This window comes from Mixophyes fleayi, chromosome 8 (assembly GCF_038048845.1).
Source record: "Mixophyes fleayi isolate aMixFle1 chromosome 8, aMixFle1.hap1, whole genome shotgun sequence".
Lineage (NCBI taxonomy): Eukaryota > Metazoa > Chordata > Amphibia > Anura > Limnodynastidae > Mixophyes > Mixophyes fleayi.
The window spans coordinates 26038958-26059877 of NC_134409.1; the positions used below are offsets into that span (position 1 = coordinate 26038958).

The following is a 20920-nucleotide window of genomic DNA, read 5'->3' on the forward strand; positions in this document are numbered from 1 at the left end:
AACTCTTCCTATCCCCATAATATACATGGGCAATGCTGTGTGCACTACTGTTAGGTGCACGCTCCTCTCCCTTTTCAAACAGAGCCGTGTGAAGCGGGGGCAGGGTGCAGCAACCTCAATTATACAGTGCCCCAGGCTTGAAGGGGGGTTTCCAGACACTAGGAAACCCCCTCTCAGTTTGCCTATGATGAATGGGTGGTCTCTATTAGGGCTTAAGCTGTCCTAGGTATTGTGAGAATTATTAATTGTGCACCCACAGCCCATCCTCAATTATACTTTCTTTTAGAGACTCTTTATCCTTTTCCTACCTTTTCAGAAATAAATATACAAAAACAGCATCTAAGAATAAGTAGGCATGAAAAAGTGACAAAAGAACACAGAAATATTTTGCCAAGCGGTTTAAAAGTAATCGTTTCTTAGCTAAGAAGACCCAGAGAGCTGAGCACATTAGGTGGAATGGTGCAGTCACAAATCGCACAAAAAGGGGTCTATTTGTCGTTGGTGGTCAGTTTTATTAACACTCTGTATCGCCGATTCTCACTTCTTTGGTACACCAAATGCACTGTTTCAAAGAAGGGTCCAGATACTAATGGCCAGCACTGCCGTGCCACTATATGCTTGCCACTGACATTTCACAGTAAGGGACTGATTATGGCATTCTGTAAATCCTGTAAAAAGTGGCTACACCATTAAAAGTAACGTCAATGCGTCATTTTGGCCATCAGGACTGGTGATGTCAGTACCTGGAAATTCTCCCATCTATACACAAGTTAAGCAAATATTTGTTGAGTACCGCTATGCGCCAGTGTCCTGCTAATCTAAACAGCAATGAATATAAAACTAGACAATCATTAATTCCAACCTTTTTGTTGTTATCATTTTTTTTAAATGCCAAGTAGCGAAGGCGAGTCAATTTTTAGAAAGAAAAGCAGAGAAAGGTTCTACGGCAGGGATTAATTATATATACCAGTCAACCTGACTGTATTTCAAAGGCAATACTCTGTTCTCTGTTTTCCCGCACTCGAAAGGGGTAGGGAGCGCCAAGCCGCATCGCAACATTCACCGCGGCTCAGCCAGGGAACTGGGCAGCAGCAGGACAAACCTGGCGGAAAAGGTCGTTTCAGCGTAGGACGTGAACTGATCCCATAACACTCACACCCAATCCTGGAACGACCACTTCTACCAGGTACGTCCTACTGCCATCCAGTCTCATGGATACATCACAATAAATGTTGTGATCCTACACCTTTAACTCCAGATAATTAACTCAGCCCAGGTGAATTCAGTTGGAAAACAAGTGGAAATAGAGTATTATCTCACTGTGAAAATGAGTCAGGTTCTATTTTAAAATGAATGCAGTATTGATAGCTCAGAAAAAAACTACTAGAGATATAGCAAAATAAAAGGCAGCGTGTGAGAAAGAATGAACAGATGAAGGGAGAAGACAGATAGGAGTGCTGGTGAGCAAGATTGGGATGTCAAAAAAACGAAATTGCAAGATGAGGAAAACACTGAAATGAAACATTTTTTTGTTGTTCACTTTAAGCTGCCAAAATTTGAAGTGAAGAGTGGTGAGCTTGGGAATGAAAGAGAGAAAGGGGTGGAGAGTAAGAGAGAAAGAGAGAGAGAGAGAGAGAATGAGACAAGAGACTAAACAGCCCGTGATCTTGATGTAGAAACGATCAAACTTGTTATGAATGGATTAGTAGCAACAGCAGGAGAAGCTGCACAGCCGGATAGCACACTGCCAACCTAGGTAATATAAGCGCTTGCGAGCCTAGGTAGGAGCATGCTGCTGACTTTATGAATGAGGTGCTGTCCTCCCACACACAGCTGACTGTCTGTGTCTGTGAACTGGTGACCCTGCATCTCTGCCGTATCTCTCACTTCTAAAGCTCATCACCACTTTCTGCTCTTTCATTTCTCATTTCCCTCTATAATGTCCCTTTTCTGCTTAGTACTTATTTACTTGCAGTAGATAACTACCCTGTAGAACAAGTGCCCAATTCCCTTTGACAGACCTTGCACCGGTCAAGTTAACGTTTTGGCCCGACAGGCTAGATTGTCAGCTCTTGCGCCCAAAAACACATGACATCTTTTAGACCTACATTGAACAATCATTCATTAACTTGTCCTTTCCACACCAGTTTGGAATAGTAAGCAGCTCTTCCTTGAAAATTGTAACTGGCTATAAGGCATCTTACATGGGAAATGACCACTTAGCTTAACCTTTATTTTTTTTTCATCAAACACATACTTGCATGTACTTTTTGTTTCCCCCCTCTGTTTGATTTACCAACACCTCTCTGTCTTCTCTGATATCTTTTTTTCTTTCTTCTCCCTCTCTGGCTTTTTTTTTTTTTTGAACAGAATGAATAAAGTAGTACAGTATGTGCAAACTTAAATCAGAGCTTAGTGTGGGGGTCTGAAGAGGGGCATAGAGATTTTATTTTTGTACTCTGGGTCTGTGGCTTGTTCCTCACTGGACAGGCAGGTGTGAAAACAGTCATGTTCTCTGGGATTTGAAAAGCAGTCATCAAAACAAGTCGTGAGTGAATGTAGTAAATAGTAATTTTTTTTTTCTAAGGGAATAGAGAGGATTAGATCATCCTGATATGAAAAGCCCACCCGAATAGGGACCTTCTGCAGAGAGGGGGGTTTCATAGCGACTAGGGAGGAGTCTGAAATTAAAAAAAAAAAAAAGGGGGAGAAAAGAGGAGAAGAGATCCTGAGTATGAATAGGAGGAAAGGGAACAGCAAAAAGGGGCGCCCGGAGGGGGCAGAGGGGAAGACGAGAAGAAAACTGAGATAAAAGGACAGAGGGATGTGGTCATAGTGGAGACAAGAGGAGAGGAAAATCAGGGAGCTTGAGGCAGACTACCTAGTAGGAGTTACAGGTGGGTCACCAGACACATGCAACTTGATGCTGGAACAAATACATGCCCAGCAAAACGAGATGCACTGGCTGTTGAGTCATTCATTTGTAGGCTGTCTGTGCTGAGATTACTGGTACTCAGCTGAGAAACTATCAAGAGTTTATTAAGCAACTGATGGAAGTGCCAGAAATATTTCATCACAGGTATGTAGAATATATTCTTCTTGTGGCTGCCATCAGCAGATATTCAAATGTTACGGGATTTCATGGCAATTATTAAAGCAGCATATAATGAGTTATAGAGTTATGGAAGAGGTGGCAGGCGAGGTGTCTCCTTGTGACTGTAGTTAAATTGACCGAACTGTGTTTTAGAGACTTTAGTTAGGAGACAGCATAATGATAAAGGATAGAACAGGTAGAACTAGAAACATGGGATGCAAATAGAATATTCTATGGAAAGGTCATTGTTAAATAGTATTGTGATGAATGAATAGAGACAAAGCATGCACAGATCCCCTGCTGGTGTAATGGGCATCTTAAGGTACCAGGAGAAATGCATTTGTTGTTTGTCACTTAACAGAGATGCTGTTTAAGGATTTAAATGTCTGTGATCGCTGGCTGCTGCTTGGAACTTCTAACAGCTGACAGCACACTTACTGTTAGTGTAGGACAGCACTGGCTCATGTACTGTATAAGTGGCACTCTAGGAACACCGTCCTATAAGAAAAGAAGTGTGTGAGGACACAGACACTGCACATTTGTGAGCAGAGCTGACAAAGTATTCAGTAAACTGTCAGGCAAACAATTAAGCCATTAAGTAATAAGTGAGGATAAATACACAGTTGATGATCAGTTAGACTGTCCATTATAGTGATTCCAATATACAGGTCCTTGCAGACACACTGTATTACCTTGAGTAGCAGAGCTCCTGCCTTTTTAAGCTGGAAACTGTAGGATTATGGACAAGTAGGTGGGTGAAGCCTTCAGCTGTTATGATGGTAATGATCGATATTCAGAAAGCTTGTAAATATTGTAGAACCTCTTTGACAGTTAAGGTGCTGATCATGTGGTCATACACTAGTGTTGTACTCAATCTGTTCCACATCATTAACCAAACAGGAGTATTCACTAGCAAAAGTGCTAAATCTAAGAGCAACCTACAAGCACTTAGCTTTGCATGCTGCAGGGCAAGCAACACAATGAATGTACTTTTCTGATTAGTTGCTAAGGGTTACAGCACAGATGCTCGTTGTTAGTGAATAAGCCCCAGGTAGTATATTGGAATAAATTTTTGTATATACCAGTTGTTAGTGATAAAACAGAGACTGTTCTGTCCTCAATCATCAGGGCTTTAAATGAGAATAGCAATATGGCATTTGTAGTTAGAAAGACAATATCCTGAAAATGTTACCTATTGTTAAGCACGTTAAGTAAATAAATAAAGATGTCTAAATTGCTTATTGCTTTCTTACATTTTTGCTCCAACTTCTGATTTGTTTGTTATCTGCTACAATCCACACTGTGTCCTCTCCTTCTCTTACCTTTATCCTAGACATTGATAATAGAACAGATACTTATATCAACTGAGAAAAATGTGGAAGACAATGGATGAGAAATTGACCAGTTTCTCTTATCTGAGACTACAGGTGGAGCAGTCTGTTTTGAAACATTTAGCTCACCTGACTCAACATTAGGAATGTTGACACAACTTTCTATTTAAATGAATGAGTTGTAGCAATGGTGCATCATACAATGTGAACTAAAGTCCTCTCCCTCTGTAAATGTTTATTTTTTATGAACAAATAAGTTTCAGATCACAAATTGTTCCAGGTGCTTTTGAAAATAGCAATATGATCATTAAGATAAAAAGATAAATATGCTGAAAACAATTATAATGCATTAATCCTTGTAATCATTACTGCAGATTTCCCCTGCACAAATAGACAGTAAGATGTCTTACAGTTCATGAACACACTGGCAGAACAAAGAGTAAACATCACTACTACAATCTGATTGTTCACATGCGCTTCAGTGAGGGAGACGGTGACTGTGATACAGTGTTTCCATCTCTACCTTCTTTACATTCAAGTTCCTCACCTGGGTTTCTCTCTTAATTTACCATAGGGATTTGGAGCATCACAGGTTCGCCAGAATATTGAAATTTCATACAAGCCTGAGGGGACTTAACATTGTCGGAGACCACCCACCACAACTGGCTACAACATTGGTGCAACCACTTTTCTCCCCTCTTAAAACATAATAGAAAATCTAAACAACCAGACAGACTATAAATGACTCAAACATTCATATTCCAGGTCAAGATGCAGAAATGAACAAGTTACTTGAATGTCCTATAAAATCGATACATTATTTAGCAATAATCTTCACTTCTTTCATCCTTTAATGCCTGTGTGTACAGTTACATTTACTCTCTCTTTATTTTACCCTTTTTTGTTTCTTTTATAATTATTTTAGGCAAGAATTTTATTTTATGTTTCCTTTTATTTATTATTTTACATGTCCAGTGTTCCTTAATTAATAATTTCCTTACTTTGTCTAATGCTGCTGTGATTTGTATCCTTGCTGCTTGTCTCACTCCCACTGTTTTTACACCTGTCTGCTTGCTACAAACCTATTTAATCCTTCCTGTAGTTCCATACACCTTCGGCTATCGTACTCTTTCTTGCCACACATACTGGAAAGATAATCCAACAATTATATGAAAAGGAGAGGTGGGAAGTAGGAGAAGGTAAACGGTACAATAGATCTATAAGTGAACTTCGAAGGTGGAGAAATATGGCTGTAGAGAACATGTGTTAAACATATGCTACACATGTGTCATTTCAACATCTGGCCTGGGAACATATGTTAAGAATCTACTGGGGGCTGTAACATCACATCTACATCAGGCAAGAATATTCATCCCACAGCTCCTGGACTACGCACAGAGAACAGTCCGCTAGAGTGCTTTCCGGCACAGTAGAAAGTGAGAAAATGTAGAAAAGACAGAAGGAAAGTAACTTCAAGTGAATGATGGACAATGGACACCCCCCAAACAATGTGAGAGATACATAACAACAAAAGAACAATGAAATTCCAAGAGAAAACAAGAGCAAATTCTACATGGGGGACACTTACGTTTTTATGGTGAAGAAAATCAACATAAACTAATTAGACAGGTAGTTTATATTGTATAAAAATAAGAATACATTTTCCTTTTATCAACAGTTTCTGCAGTTATCTGCTAGTGTGCCAATTTATTGCATTGGGAGCCTTGGGTCAGGTGAACCAAGATGCGATGCTTGGAGATACCTCTTTTGACTTTTTTTTTCTTGTCCTGCTGGGGTAGACCCCATAGAGAAGATCCCGTTCTTCAGTACAAACAAGAATTGGTTTTGAGGGCAGAACGACTGAGAGTACTCTCTATGAAAGAGTCCTGCAGAGTTGGCCAAGAGAAACGAACGTTGGTCAATCTCCATCGCCATTCCCATGAAGTGTACCCTGCACACGACCGATGGCATAGTACAGCAGTCAGGGGATTGGGAAGCCAGGCACATGATGGATCAGATGAATGTTGTTTAGAATTGCAAAACAAGGGAAAAAACATTCATAAAAACAGGGATACGGCAGCTAAGATGGAAAGCCGAACTCTTGGGAATAGGATTCACAATAACAGATATCATAAACTCATTTCTAAAAAGTATCTAAAAAAATCCCTCAGAAGGGTCACTAGAACAGTAAAGGGACAGTGTACTCCGCTGATTGGAAAGAGAAGATACCCCAGAGATACAGAATTAGGTAACTCACAGAGGATATTATCGAATTACTCAGTATACTTTGCACTGCATGAGAAGGGTCCTGGTTCCCTCTACTTTCCCGGCGAGCACAGTCAGTTGCTGCTGAATCCAGAAGCTGAGCTGCAGATACATCGAGAAACTTTCACCGTAGAACTGTGGGTGAAACCAGATGGAGGGCAAAATGATCCGGCGGTCATAGCAAGTAAGAACAATATTCTTGTATTAATGTTCATTTTTGTTCCTGAGCTGTTTGGTTACCTTTTAGCTCACTGTATGGTTCAGATTGATAATGATGATTATGATTTCATATTAACAACTTTTCTGATATCGATGGATAGGACTTCTTGAGTGCCAAGTAAGTGGAGTTGACTTCTCTACACCCATGACTAGTGAGAGCGAATCCACTCATCTTTATAGTGAAAAAGGGTCCTTTATTTGTCTAACACCTGTTCAGCCCCCTAGTTGCCAAATTTCTTAATTTAGCTCTTGAGATCTCTAAATGTAAAGGCCAAATTCAAGATATATCTTTCATTTAAACCGCAGGCCTGTTTCATGCTCGGATGCAGGTGCGGATTCGGATGTTGCATTGTAAGAAAGAGCACGGAACTCGAGTGTAGTTCCGACTATTCAAATCCAAGTGTATCTCAAGATACTTTTTGGTTTGAATCTGGGTGTAAGTACATTCTACCTAAACTTTACTTGCCACATGTACATTGCAGTGTACGCACAAGCATCAGTTCAATAAAATGTCACATCAGAACACATAAAATGATATTATAAAATAAATGATTTTTTTTTAACACTATGATCATTAATAAAAATATTGATTTCAATAATATTCCATTAAATACATAAATCAAGATGCTTTTAATTCATGCAGTACATACAAGCGATAAAATCTATCTTGCTTGCCTGCACATGTTCTGTGCTAGCTAGTGGCAAGCACATGTGTAGTTTTTAATACAAAGACTATGCTGTGTTAATCATCACTATCAGTACTTACACCTGCACTGTAGCTTTTGCAAGTGATTGGGCTGAAACCAGCATACTTCCGAGAAACTCAGGACTCGAATTGGCCGCTTTAGCGTTGGCACGACCTTGCCATGCCCTTACTGTACATGGCCTACATTAGTCCGGCCCTTCCGTCCCCCCTTCCGTCTCTTAAGCCGTAGGTAGTCATACGTGTCATTTGTGCTCAGACATGAATTGCGTTCATTGGCATAAAGTCCATTTCGGGTGCATGTGCAGAGCAATTTCACACAAGATACAAAACACAAACGGACTTGCGTCTGAGCAAGACTCAGGCCCAGTATGCTCATAACATCATTGTGCGTAAGTGATCAAAACAGGGATTGTCCATTGTCGATGTGTGGGGAGATGTCACCTCTCATTCATTCATGCATACCGTACGCTACCCCTTGATTTGCTGGTCAACTCTCATGATTCAAATATGTCATAAAAATATGTCATTCAAAAACTTCTGTGGTTTTCAACAGGGGAGGGCTGGCAAATTTTAGCCCAGGGGGCGCGAGACTCAGCTCAGCAGCTTATTAGGAACATTGTAAAGGAAAAATTATGCAGGTGGCCCCAGTCTAGACAGCCCCATCATGCAGTCTAGGAAAAAGATCCTACTGGGCCTGTAGCTTCAAGTTCACATGGGCCTGCTCTGGCCAATACACTGGTTTCCTTTAGTTATGTTATCATTAAGAATATATACTAACATTGTCTCCACTCCATTTGGGGGTGGTGGTGGTGGTGGTGGGGCTACCCATGGACTTTACTTACCAAATACTGAACCTTAGAATTGTGTGAAATCCCAACTGCTGAGCTGGAAATATATAACATTGATTGACAATATATCCCGCTTACATTTATAAGGTACACTGACTATTATGATACCAAAATGGTAGTTAAACACCTGATGGAAATGGAGATCAGTGATTTTAACTAAGAATGTTCAAACCTACAGAAGCAGAAAACCAGTGATGCTGCTACTCTGTCCATAATGTAGTAGTGCCACAAGAAAGTATGATTTACTGTACTTTTTCTTGCTGAAGGATGACTATTTTACTGATTGGCAATCATTGTACTGCCAGTTGGCAACTATGTCCTATTTATAAAGAAATTACTGAGAATCCCTACAACATAATAGGCTTCATCAGGAGTTCTGGGAGTAGTAACAGTGAAGGGTTCTTGGTGCAACCTCAAGAAAAGGGTAGATTTTAAAGAAGCAGATTAAGATTATGGGCATCATTTACAGTTAGTAAATCCAGCTGGAAAGAGAAATTTTACCCCTTTTGAGGCCTTCATAGTCTTCAAAATCCACTACTGTTTTCTAGCAGTCCTAGGGGGTATATTTTTACTAAACTGCGGGTTTGAAAAGTGGAGATGTTGCCTATAGCAACCAATCAGATTCTAGCTGTCAATTTGGAGAAAGCAATAGATAAATAATAACTAGAATCTGATTGGTTGCTATAGGCAACACCTCCACTTTTTCAAACCCGCAGTTTATTAAATCTAGCCCCTAGTGCCAGTATCATCTTGCTATGTTTTTTTAATTAAATACTATACTATTATAACATATGATGTATGTATAAGGAGCATTTCAATGCAAGAAAGCAATGGGAAATATTCCCTGACCCACTCACAAATGAAAATCTGCACGGAGCATTAGCATATAAAAGCCAAATATTATCCACACTATTTTGACATCAATTTAGGTAACATAACAGGTCTTTTTTTGAAGAGCTTTCAAGTTTGCTACAATTATTTGTTTGTTTTAGATCTCAGGATAATTGTGATTTTAATGAATTTTAGAACACATGTAACGTTTTCCTTCCAGCAATCTTTTTGATGTGCAGAGCGCTGGTCCAGTGATATTAGTAAACGCTCTGATATCTGCAGGGCTAACCATTTTCTTGCAGCCAGCAATCAAGGTAGCTCATTATTTGATACATGTTGTATTGAACATAGCTGTTATGTGTCATTACTGGTCACATTGTAGTGTATTATTAGGGGGATTAATTGTTTTATTTACTCCCTGGTGTGAATAAATTGTTCCAGCTTGTTAGTTGGCTCTGTTGTAATGAAAGTGGGTCACGCTTGCCATCTTTGTGGAGGTGAAGCCAAATAACAAGTGCAAGGAGGAGAGGGGCGAATCACGTCATTGTAGCCCTACTTTTATGGGTAAGTGCTGCGATTGCCCTATGACCCCATCCCGTTCACTTCACTAGGAATTGGGTGGAATCCGGGAGAAAGGCCTGCTCTCCTGGGGGTCTGGAAGAACCACCTGAAATTCGGGAGTCTCCTGGACATTATAGGACAGTAAGCAAGTATTAAGTGTGTCAATATGCAGTGAAGGCAGCCAATTTGTGTGCTGAACCAATAATCATAAAAATGCAGCCTGTCAATTCACCAGGATAACTATTGACAATACTGACGTACTCCAATGGACTCGGAATCAATGTTCATGCCTCAATGATGTCCCTAGTTCCTAGTAGATTAAAAGGCTGCGTTCTCATGAAGACTGGCTCAGCACACAAAGTGGTTGTAAACATCTATGCTGTTCAACTATTGTTCCCTTACAGCTAGTACACATAATTTCAGTTGCTCTGTAATATGTGTTGCTAGTTATTTTTTTAAGACCAAAATGCCAAGTGTTAGATATAAGAACAATATCATATCTAAACTGTCCCTCTTGTGAAAAGACAGGGGATATATTTACTAAACTGCTGGTTTAAAAGGGGAGATGTTGCCTATAGCAACCAATCAGATTCTAGCTGTAATTTTGTAGAATGTACTAAATAATTGATAACTGGAATCTGATTGGTTGCTATAGGCAACATCTCCACTTTTTCAAACCCGCAGGTTGATAAATTTACCCCAAGGAGTCATTTAAGATGGAGCTGCCCAGTCCAGAGTTCTTCATCTTGTTTAATGTTGTTACACTTTTTTTGCTGCAGTATAGGTGCACTCCTCCATGTACATACAATTCCCTGTTTGACTAGATGGAATTGTACTCCCTGTATTACCCTACTTACAAGGTGCCATCAGTTGGAACCCTAATTTACTTTTATCGGTTCCTGTTTCTCCCAAACAATGATCCCCATTAAGATACTAATTATCACAGGAACGTAAACATATAACAGTGCTGTCTTCAGTTTAAGTGGCATTTTAGTTGAATTGTAATATTAATTACTTAATATAATAATAACAGATTTGCAGGCAGCAACCTAATGAATATAGTGGGTCATACCTCCTCCGATATAGCATACCTCCCAACTGTCCTTATTTTGGCTGGACCTCCCGGGGGCCAGATTCATTAAGGAAATTAAGTAAAAAAAATTGTAAGTTTTTTTTCTGGACAAAACCATGTTACAATGCCAGGGGTGCATATTAGTTTATTTCTTTGCATATAATTTAAATACTGGATGTTTTTTTCACGTAGCACACAGTCTCCTGGGTTTATTGGCTTTCTTACTGTGTGATTCACTGCTGTCATGCATAATGTCACGTGTGTCTTGCTAATAGGAGGAGCATATTAATGACAGGGATGTGACCTTTTGGCAACTTTACTATAGCAATATATATATATGCTCCTTGATCGATAAAATCCATAAGAATCTGTTTACTGTGGTGATTCAGTGTCTCTGAATAAATCATGTATAATGGAGAAACGCGTCAGTCTGTTATATAAATTTGTTGAATATCACTGCTAATCACATACTGAGATCAGAGTTCTGATCAAGTGGCGTGAAGCTCAGTACTGTGACCACAGCTGAAGGAGTGTAATGAAAAGCACGCGTTTCAATGTAGCGCTTTCTGTTCTCCATGCTTCAGAGACTGAGTCAAGCAATGCATGGGTCTGGTATTACTACTAGAGTCACAGATACTTTTTTTATGGCTATCTTCCAGCTAGATGAAAAAGTTGAATGCTTCTATAAGCGATTTAAGAGTAAATAGATCACTTTGGAAGCAGCGCTTAAATTAAACTGCAATCAATGCTGCTAGTTAGCACTGAACACTTGAATACAAATGACTGTTCCTTCTTGTTGTGGATTCTACACCATCAATTAAAGCAATAGTGTCTGCTCTATAATCAAAGACACAGTCTCCAGTGCGGGAAACTTTAATATAATTTGCCTTGTCTGAAAAGTTTTTATATATGTCAATTTCACACCCCTTGCGTTTGGAGTCAATACAATTTTAAGAATTGCTACAGTGCACAGATCCCTTTGTATTTCACCAATTTAGGAGCAGTTGGCCTATGGGCTGTTCTTGTGGTTTTGATCTATGTGATGGCAATGTTCATATGCAGTTTATTTAAGACTCATTGCTGTTTTTCATATATATGTTTAGCTTTTTTAAGCTTTGATATACATTTGTTTTGCATATGAAAACCTTATTCTATTAATTGTATAAGTGTATTTATTAGAGATGCTCGGGCTCGGTTTTCTGAACACCGAACTCTTCCGAACTTAAGGGATCCGAGTAGGCTCGGTACTTTTGCGCATCCTCAGATCTGAATCAAGGCAAAACGTCATTGTTGCATTGTCGGATCTCGCAGGTTTGGATTCCATAAGTACCTCCCTCCCCAGGAGATCCAGAACCATTGCTCACACAGAAACAGGGGTAGCAGTGTTCTTGTCACTCTCCAGTCTCCAGTGACATTGCTCAGTGCCATTGCTCACACAGAAACAGGGGTAGCAGTGTTCTTGTCACTCTCCAGTCTCCAGTGACATTGCTCAGTGCCATTGCTCACACAGAAACAGGGGTAGCAGTGTTCTTGTCACTCTCCAGTCTCCAGTGACATTGCTCAGTGCCATTGCTCACACAGAAACAGGGGTAGCAGTGTTCTTGTCACTCTCCAGTCTCCAGTGACATTGCTCAGTGCCATTGCTCACACAGAAACAGGGGTAGCAGTGTTAATTAATGTTATTATGGTTAATAATAATGTAGGAACAAAAAAAGATCCAAATTATGTGATTTTAGCAAAAGAATAGGGATTTAAAAAATAAATAGGGAACCAAAACACGCGAGGGCGGTTTTTCCAAAACCTAAACCAAAACACGAAGTTAATCCAGATCCAAAACCAAAACCAAAACACGGGGGTCAGTGAACATCTCTAGTATTTCTTTCTATGTATTTATTTTATATCAGTACATGATATTTTTGAACTACACTCAGCTCTTATCTGTCTTTCTGTTTCTGATTTGAGGTTGGCAGTACTTACTTTGGAAGCAGCAAGTGTTTGTTAACTTCTGGGGTCGATTAAACTCTCATATTTGTATATTGCGTATTGGTTAATATCAGGTCTGCCAGTGTAATATTCTTTTATTATTATTATTATCGTTTATTTATGAGGCACCACAAAGGGTCTGCAGATCTGTACATAGAGCAAGGGACAACAGCACAGGGTAACAGTACACGGCATACAGGCATTACAAGTGAAATAAGTACAAAAAGTGCAAATAAGGTGCAAACAGCACAAAATTACATACTCAGCGCAGAGCAGGTGCACAGGCAAAGAGGTCAAAGTGATGACCAGTGCACAGATAGAGTGGGAAGGGAGTGCAGAAAGGAGGGTGAGCCTGAGCCCACAAGTGTGGGTACCACTAGTAGGATCGGGCAGAGGTGGAGATGCAGAGACAGGTGGGAAGAGGAGAGAGAGCAGCAGGAGTTGAGCGACGAAAAGGTGAAAAGAGGGAGGGAGGCGGGGGGCAAAGGTAAACAGGAGAAGGAGGACATGAGGCTAGAGGGCCTTGTTCAAAGGTGCTTACAATCTAAGGGGAGCTGACAATCTTTTATATTTAACACCCCTTTCCTAGTGATAATTTTGTTTTTGCTTCTTTCAATCCTCTGCACTAACTGTTGAGCGGAGGGTACAGTCTCCTTAAAAAATCACCTAATTTCCAGTTGGCCCATCTCTATTATTATTCTCAAACGTCATTTTGACTTCGGTTCATGGGGAATAGAGAGAGACAAAAGGACTTGTCCAAGAAACTGTAAACAGAATTAAAACTGGAGTCTTCAACAAGTGCTTCAGATGCACGGTTATACAGTTATCTCAACTAAACATAAACAAGCTTCTTTTTTTCAACATTATTGATGCCATTTACAGTAGATGGGTGTCTTAGCAGTGCTTACAACATTTAAGTTGCCCAAGTAAGTCTCTCCAAAAATAGAAAGGGAATAGACAATTTCATTTATAAATTAAAGATAATAATAATAATAATAATAATAATAATAATTTACATGGATCAGTCTGTAGGTGGATGTTCTGTGTCAGCAGACGTCAATGTCATGCTCTAAAAATCCAGTGTTTGGTGCATTGATTTGTAAATGGCACTTCCCAGAAGTCCCTTCTCTTTTCGCGGAAGTTTATTTCATTATGTTTTCTCAGAGAGCATTGCCATTAGGTCTCCCTATCACTACTCATTGTTTTAGTGAGCTCATTAACACAATTAAATCAGAGCTTGGTTCTCACCCACAGTAAGTTATAGTATCATTAATATGGATGAAACGGTTGAGGTTCGCTGCCTCTTCTATAGTGTTCCCAGCATACAATGCGCCATCTGGTTTGACAACGTATACTACTCCTAGGTGTATTCCTTGCCTGATCTATCTAACTGCATCTTCCTGGCCTCTCTAAAAGCATGACTCAGTATATGGGGCTGCCTGCAGGTTTATCCAATATATGTTCCCTGTGCCAAATAGTACTCTATTCTCACTATGTTGGGCTTCTTTTCCCAGGCGCAGCGATGCGTCTCATTTTGCGGAACATTGTAGAAATGAAATTTCATGATGAGTAGCAACATTATTGTAATGGGAAAAAGGGGTGGAGGAGACACATTTGTAGGGTCATTCCCTGTCATTCACAGATTTTGCCTCTGAAAAAGAACTTGAAGTCTGCACCAGCTCAGGGGTGGCAGAGATTAGATCTAGTCCTAAGGTTTTAATGAGACATAAAACAGGTCCCATGCACATCTGTCTAGAATAAATAATTGACAACAGGCAGATCCTTCCCCTCTCCCAATTCTCAAATAGTGGCAGAAGACAGTCTGGGCTGGTCACTACTATAACAGGGAGTCCTCTGCCCGTTGTACCAAAACAGCAAAAAATAAAATACAGACATATACCATTGTCAAGGAGAGTTTAATGGAATAAAAGACTGATAAAGACCAGTGTTCACCAGTATATATATATATATATATATACTTTCTTCCTCTTGCTCAGTTGCAGTGCAGTTTTAAATTTAAATCTTCTGTTCTTTTTTCTCAATCTTGTCAGGGTTTAGTAAAAGATTGCTGGCCTTGGTCGTAGATTCCAGGGGCTGGAAGCCAAGGTCTGCAGCAACAGTAGTGGTGATTACCAAGGTTTAGGCGAAACAAGCAGAAGGATGTACAGAGCCAAAGGTCAAAAACAGGACATAAGGAGACAAGCCAAAGTGCATAAAGAGAAAAGAGTCAGTACAAGCTAAAATCAGTAATAGGGTAGCAGGGACAAGAGCTTGAACATGTCCTGGAATATTGGCAGGAACACAGTAATCTGGCAGTGAGTCTGTTGCCATTATACATAGCGCTTCAAAGCCTACTTCCTGGTGGGCGGAAGTTCCAGTGTAAGTCCTAATTGGCCACAGGTGACTCTGGGTACATTCAGCCAACACCGCAACTCCTGTACAATCTTAATGGAACTTTGTGATTGCCACACGCATGCCAGGGAAAAGAACTACCAAAACCTGACTACATATGTCACACAGGGAGGCCCAGGCAGAGACAGTTTTGTGACAGCTATTGCTAGAGGCCTGACAATACTCCTGTCATTAGGGTGACACTCCCAGGTGCCCCAGATTTTACGGGTTTGGAAATTCATTGACATTGTAAAGCACCACGGACACCAGAAGCTGGCTCCCATAAACGTTATTCTCTTTCCATTTAATGACGTATTGTTGTATCTGGAATCTAGTATTTTATCCACCACATATTCTAAGTGGCCTCAGATTTTTATAGGAGTGCAGACCATTGAGGAAATTGAGGTAAAGCAGGCTGCAGGATAGATACATAGAAGTTAGGTTGGACTTTATCTAACGAGGGTGGAAGCTGAAGTTGGAATGTTAGTGGGAAAGTTTGTCATACAATTTTTAAAGGGCACCAAAAACATTTGGCCAGCTTAATTTGTGGAAAGTCAGACTGACTGCCCCGCTTGATCAAGCTTTACCAGCCTGCCATTTGTAAGCAACATCATGTTCTGAGGGACGCTAAATATGCAGTGTCCAGTGAAGATTGGAAATGACATGAAGGGAGCACACCAACATGGTGGAAGAATAGGCACGAGAATGAAATCCATATGCTGAGTAGAACAATTAAGGGCTGTCAAGGCCCTCACTAATTCAGTTCTTGTCTAAAGGTTCCCCAAAGCTCTTACCAGGTGTCTTATGCACCATTCAAGCTGCCTTGTGTGCACAAAGAGACACAGGTTGAAGTTCTAATATTTTGCCAAGATTGCGCAGTCAGGGTTATTCTTATGTCACCTGATATCGCCTCTCACAAATCTGCTGGATAGCGTGGATTCACTTTCACCAATCTGGATTAGGTGCAGAGTCTAATGAACCCAGGGACCAGGGACCCCCGCAAGAAGGTTTGGGCTTTGCTCCATGTAGATTCACTGGTCGCGGCCCTCTGCAAGAGACTGGTTTACATAGCAGACTGCAGGATGCCAAGTCAGCAAACGGAAGGAGTGTCAGAACAAGCCAGGTCAGCAACAGGCAGGAGCATAAGCAGTACCAAATGACAGGCAGAAGTGAGGTCAGGAACGGTCTGGGTCAGAATTCACAGAAATTATCCACAAGAAATACTAGAACGCTGGAGTAAAGGTATGGAACCTAATACTCTGGCCCAGGCCTGTGCACATAGCAGGTTTAAATAGCTGAGCTGGGTGGGTCACAGGTCAGAACACATGACCACAGGTTCAGAGATGCTCTTAAAGGGTCATGTGCCTTCTGCTGCACAGTGTAGTATTGTGACACAAGGTTCTGTGTTTGGAGTGGATGGAAGAGTAGAGGGAGCCGCTGGAAAGTGGATTTGAAAAGTAACAACTGGACTCTGACGTGTGACATCGCCAATGCCTTGGAGGAATATGGTGCTGGACAGCTTGAACCATAAACTCTGGTTTGCAGCATTGAAGTCTCTGCACAGGGAGAAACATAAGCAGTTAGCAACCACTGCACATTGCTTCCTTTCAGCTGTGTAGATCTGCATCAGGGAATAGACTAATGACCTGCTTCTAGTAATTAGTTGCCAGCACCTGAGACTTGTTTCAGTTCTACATAAGCAGCTTCCTTAGCAGTTTATTGAGTAAGTCTCTTTATTGAGCTAGCTTTTCTGAACCTGTGTTCCTGATTTTATTGGATTATTACCTTTGTTTGAGCTTTGGCTTTATATGACTACCCTTCTGGCTCTTAACCATTTTTGGCTGTGCTTCTACAGACTGAGCTCCACTCTCCTATACAGAGAAAACATTTTGCTCACTAAAAGACTTTTAATTTCCTCCTACTACTGAAATCCACCAGTTGAACTCTATAAAACAAGGACATTCATATCTGCAAATTCATCAGTTGGTAACAGATGAATCCAATCATCTTGTTGATAATTTGTATAGGTCTATCTATAGTGTTGAATCTTTTCAAAATCTTAAGGAAAACTGGGAATGGAAATAAAAAGCCAACAAATATGCATCACTGTGGAAATCAGATCTGGATATCAATTTTTGAACTTGCAATAACAAAGGGCTCATTTTGTAGCCATAGCCACTCGGGAATGAAACAATGTGTGACAAGGAGTAGCAATCATGTGGATTAGGAAAAGAGGAATCCTGAATGTGAAGATAGGACCTCTGGGTCTTCAAATTGTGAGGAGAGAAGCATCTACCTTGATGTGATGTCAGCCTGGGCGGTTCATGACTATGAAAGTAAACCAAGCAAAGAATAAGGCCTATCTGGCTTGTCTAGATTTTAGACATTGTGCATTCTGAATATAATCCAGATTACTATGGTCCATATACGCAGTTATTGGAACTTGTGCTCCTTCAAGAAGAAAAAAGTTCATGATCGCCCAATACTTAATTCTGTTCTGCTGGGAAGAGTTTTTTGACCACATGGATAGCGTGGATTAGGTCAATGGCTCGTCTTGTGTTCTCCAAGGCCTGGCGGCCAGGACTAAACCCAAACTGATCTGGGTGTATCAATGAGTTGAGAAAAGAATTCAGTCTATTTGCTAATATTTTTGCATACATTTTAAGGTTGAAGTTTAATAATGATATTAGTCTATAATTAGAGCAGGAAGCAGGATCTCTGGTAGAATTTTTTTTTTACTCTCAGATATCAGTCGAAGAGCCTTTTTCTGGCTCAGCCTATTAGGAAGTATTGAGTCTGCCTTTTTTACTTTATTGTATATCGTTTGTTGTATTTTTTCAGAGTATTTGCTGCTCTACGGGAGAGGATTGTATTTAGCTGGTCTTTAAGGATATTGATCTGGACAAGGAGATTTATAAAGAGGCTTTGTTTATGTTGAGAAAGTAGAGACGTAATCTGCCCCTTGAGGGAGGCTATCTCCTGAGTTACAAGCGTCTTAGCAGCTGAGACTTTACTCATTAACTAAAGACGAGAGAGAGAAACTGTCGCACCAAATGCTAAGAGTTGAAAACCCCTTTATTGTAATTTATATTTTATTATGTGTACGCTATAATGTTTAGACATTAAATACTTATATGCGGGTGCCACCTTGAACTTGAATAATATAGCAAAAAAAAAGGAAAAGATGTTTGTTATTACACAGGTGCACTAACAACTCCTCATTGAGTATATGATTTTTTATCAGAAGGAGCATTAAAACTTAACTTTTATTATTACATGTAAAATTAGCGAAATATAATAAAAACAGGTGTAGGTGCTTAAACAAAAACGGAATATTAAAACTGCTATCTGCACCACTTGACATCTCCTATATAATCTGGAGAGCTATTGCTCTGTAAACTCCAATGCTGTAAGTTCCTCCTATACCAGATTCAGAGTGTCATATTATATTGATGTAGGTAGACAGCATTATAAATCTCTAAACCCTCGTCTAGATGTTTTCAAACATTAATCCAATGGCAGATTTGTCATAATACAGTCTGTTGTGTACCCTCTTAACATTTACATCGAGGGATATAATATAATTTCCCAATGCTGTCTGCCATAATGGTAAGTATCTCTATCAAGTTGTTCACTGACCCCGGTGTTCTGGTTTTGGTTTTGGATCTGGATTAACTTCGTGTTTTGGTTTTGGATCTACTTTTTCCTAAAATCCCAATTTTTTGGGAGTAAAATCACATAATTTTGCTTTTTTTCTCTACATAATTATTAACCTCAATAGCACTAATTTCAAGTCATTTGCAGTCAATTTATACCAACTTGCAGGTCGCAATATTATTTTCATACACTTTCAAACAAAGCCTGCAGCGACCTGGCTGGATGCTAAGCGACAGAGCAATGACAGAAACACACAGCAGTTCATAGAACATCTAGGAAACATTGCCACACAGCAGTGGCAGAAAAGAAAAGTGGTGTAAAATGAAATTGTCCTTGGGCCCTCCCACCCTTATGTAAAATATTGAAAAGGACATGTACAGTTTAACAATGCAAGCACTCCAGTGACAAGCAGTGCGACTTTTGTGGCTGAAGTGATTGGTTTGTTTGGGCCCCACAAAACAAGCAAACAATGGGCTTAAGCCACCTAAGCAAACAGTGCTGTTAATGAAGTCTACTGTGGCAGGGCATGCACCAGTGGAAGCAGTTCTTGCCAGTGATAAGAAGAAGGTCATTGTCATGCCTGGACATAAGACCAAAAAATCCACCTTTATGTGTGGAATTCTTTTTACACAAATCCTGACAACAGTTGTCTAGCCATTTGTAGCATTGTAAAGCCACAGTCAGTAGAGGTAGGGACCTTAACCATCTAGGAACCTCATCCATGTTACGCCATTTGAAGCGAGTTCTTGGAAAGCTTTTGTGAAAATCAGAAACCTATGCTAAAAAATAACAACAAGCAGTCCAGCATCAGCTACATCCCTTCTCTCAGCTAGATCCCAGCACCTGCAATCCACATCCCCAACACCTTCATCCTCAGTATCCTCACAAGTGATCAGAGTTAGTCCTGTATCCAAGTTTCTAAGGCGAGATGACTCCTTCCCTATCCAGGACTCCTTAGAAGAATCCTTGAGCGTTAGGCCCACTGCTGCTGCTCCTGCTGCTGGGGGTGGATCTTCAACCCAGAAGCAGACCAAGAAGAAGACTACTAGTAGTTTACAATTGACTGTTAAACAATCCTTTGCAAGAGGAAGAAAGTATGAAAGCTGTCACCCAGTCGCAAAGCGGAACACAAACACTATGGCGGCTATTCTAGTATTAGATCTGCGTCCAATATCCACTATTAATGCAGCTGGATTTAGACAGTTACTTGAGGTCTTCTGTCCCCGTTACCAACTTCCATCACGACACTATTTTACTAGAAAAGCTATTCCCCACCTCTACCAGAAGGTTCGTAGTAATGTAATTATTGGGCTACAAAATGCCTTTCTACCCACTATACACTTAACCACAGATATGTGGACAAACGGAACTGGACAAACTAAAGATTATATGATTGTGACAGCCCACTGGGTTGGTGATTCGCCTTCACCAGCAGAGACAACAGCAGCAGCATGTACCCAAAAAGTCACAATTTTTCAGGGGCAGGCTACTCTGTGTATCATTCGCTTCACTAAGAGGCAAATTATTATTATTATTATTATTATTATTATTATCGTAGATTTGTAAGGCACCACAGTGTTCCACAGCGCCGCACAGTAGAGAAGACAAGGGCATACATAAAACAGGACATACGTAAAACAAGAACAGACAGAAAGAAAAAATGAATGGAGAAATGAAAACAAAGGGTATGGAGGACCCTGCTCATTAGAGAGCTTACATTCTAAAGGGAAGAGGGCATAGCTGATAGTTGTGAGGGTGCATTAGTGTGAATAGTGTAATCGAGGATAGGGTCACTAAAACAGAGATGGGTTTTCAAAGAGCATCTAAAGATTTGAAGGCTGTGGGAAAGTCTGATTGATTGTGGTAGGGAATTCCATAAGTGGGGGAGCAGCACGGGAGAAGTCCTAAAGGCGGGAGTGAGAGGTGGTTATCAGAGACGAGACAAGGCGCAGGTCAGAGGTA

The 20920-nt window shown here is 40.3% G+C and overlaps 1 protein-coding gene across 9 annotated transcripts in view; it reads left to right on the forward strand.

The window, feature by feature from the left end:
* The window catches only part of PAPPA2 (pappalysin 2), a 194999-nt gene that overhangs the window by 54082 nt on the left and 119997 nt on the right, over positions 1 to 20920 (forward strand). For 5 of the 9 annotated variants that reach the window (XM_075182183.1, XM_075182186.1, XM_075182187.1 and 2 more), the window contains one exon: positions 5000 to 6874. The exons of 2 other annotated variants lie outside the window; for them this stretch is intronic. In XM_075182183.1, the coding sequence (XP_075038284.1) occupies positions 6169 to 6874 (706 nt within the window). In that variant the 5' untranslated portion in view covers positions 5000 to 6168. Of the gene's footprint in view, positions 1 to 1651; positions 1757 to 4999; positions 6875 to 20920 lie in introns of those variants that run through there. 2 more of the 9 variants (XM_075182184.1, XM_075182191.1) reach the window with 2 other exon arrangements.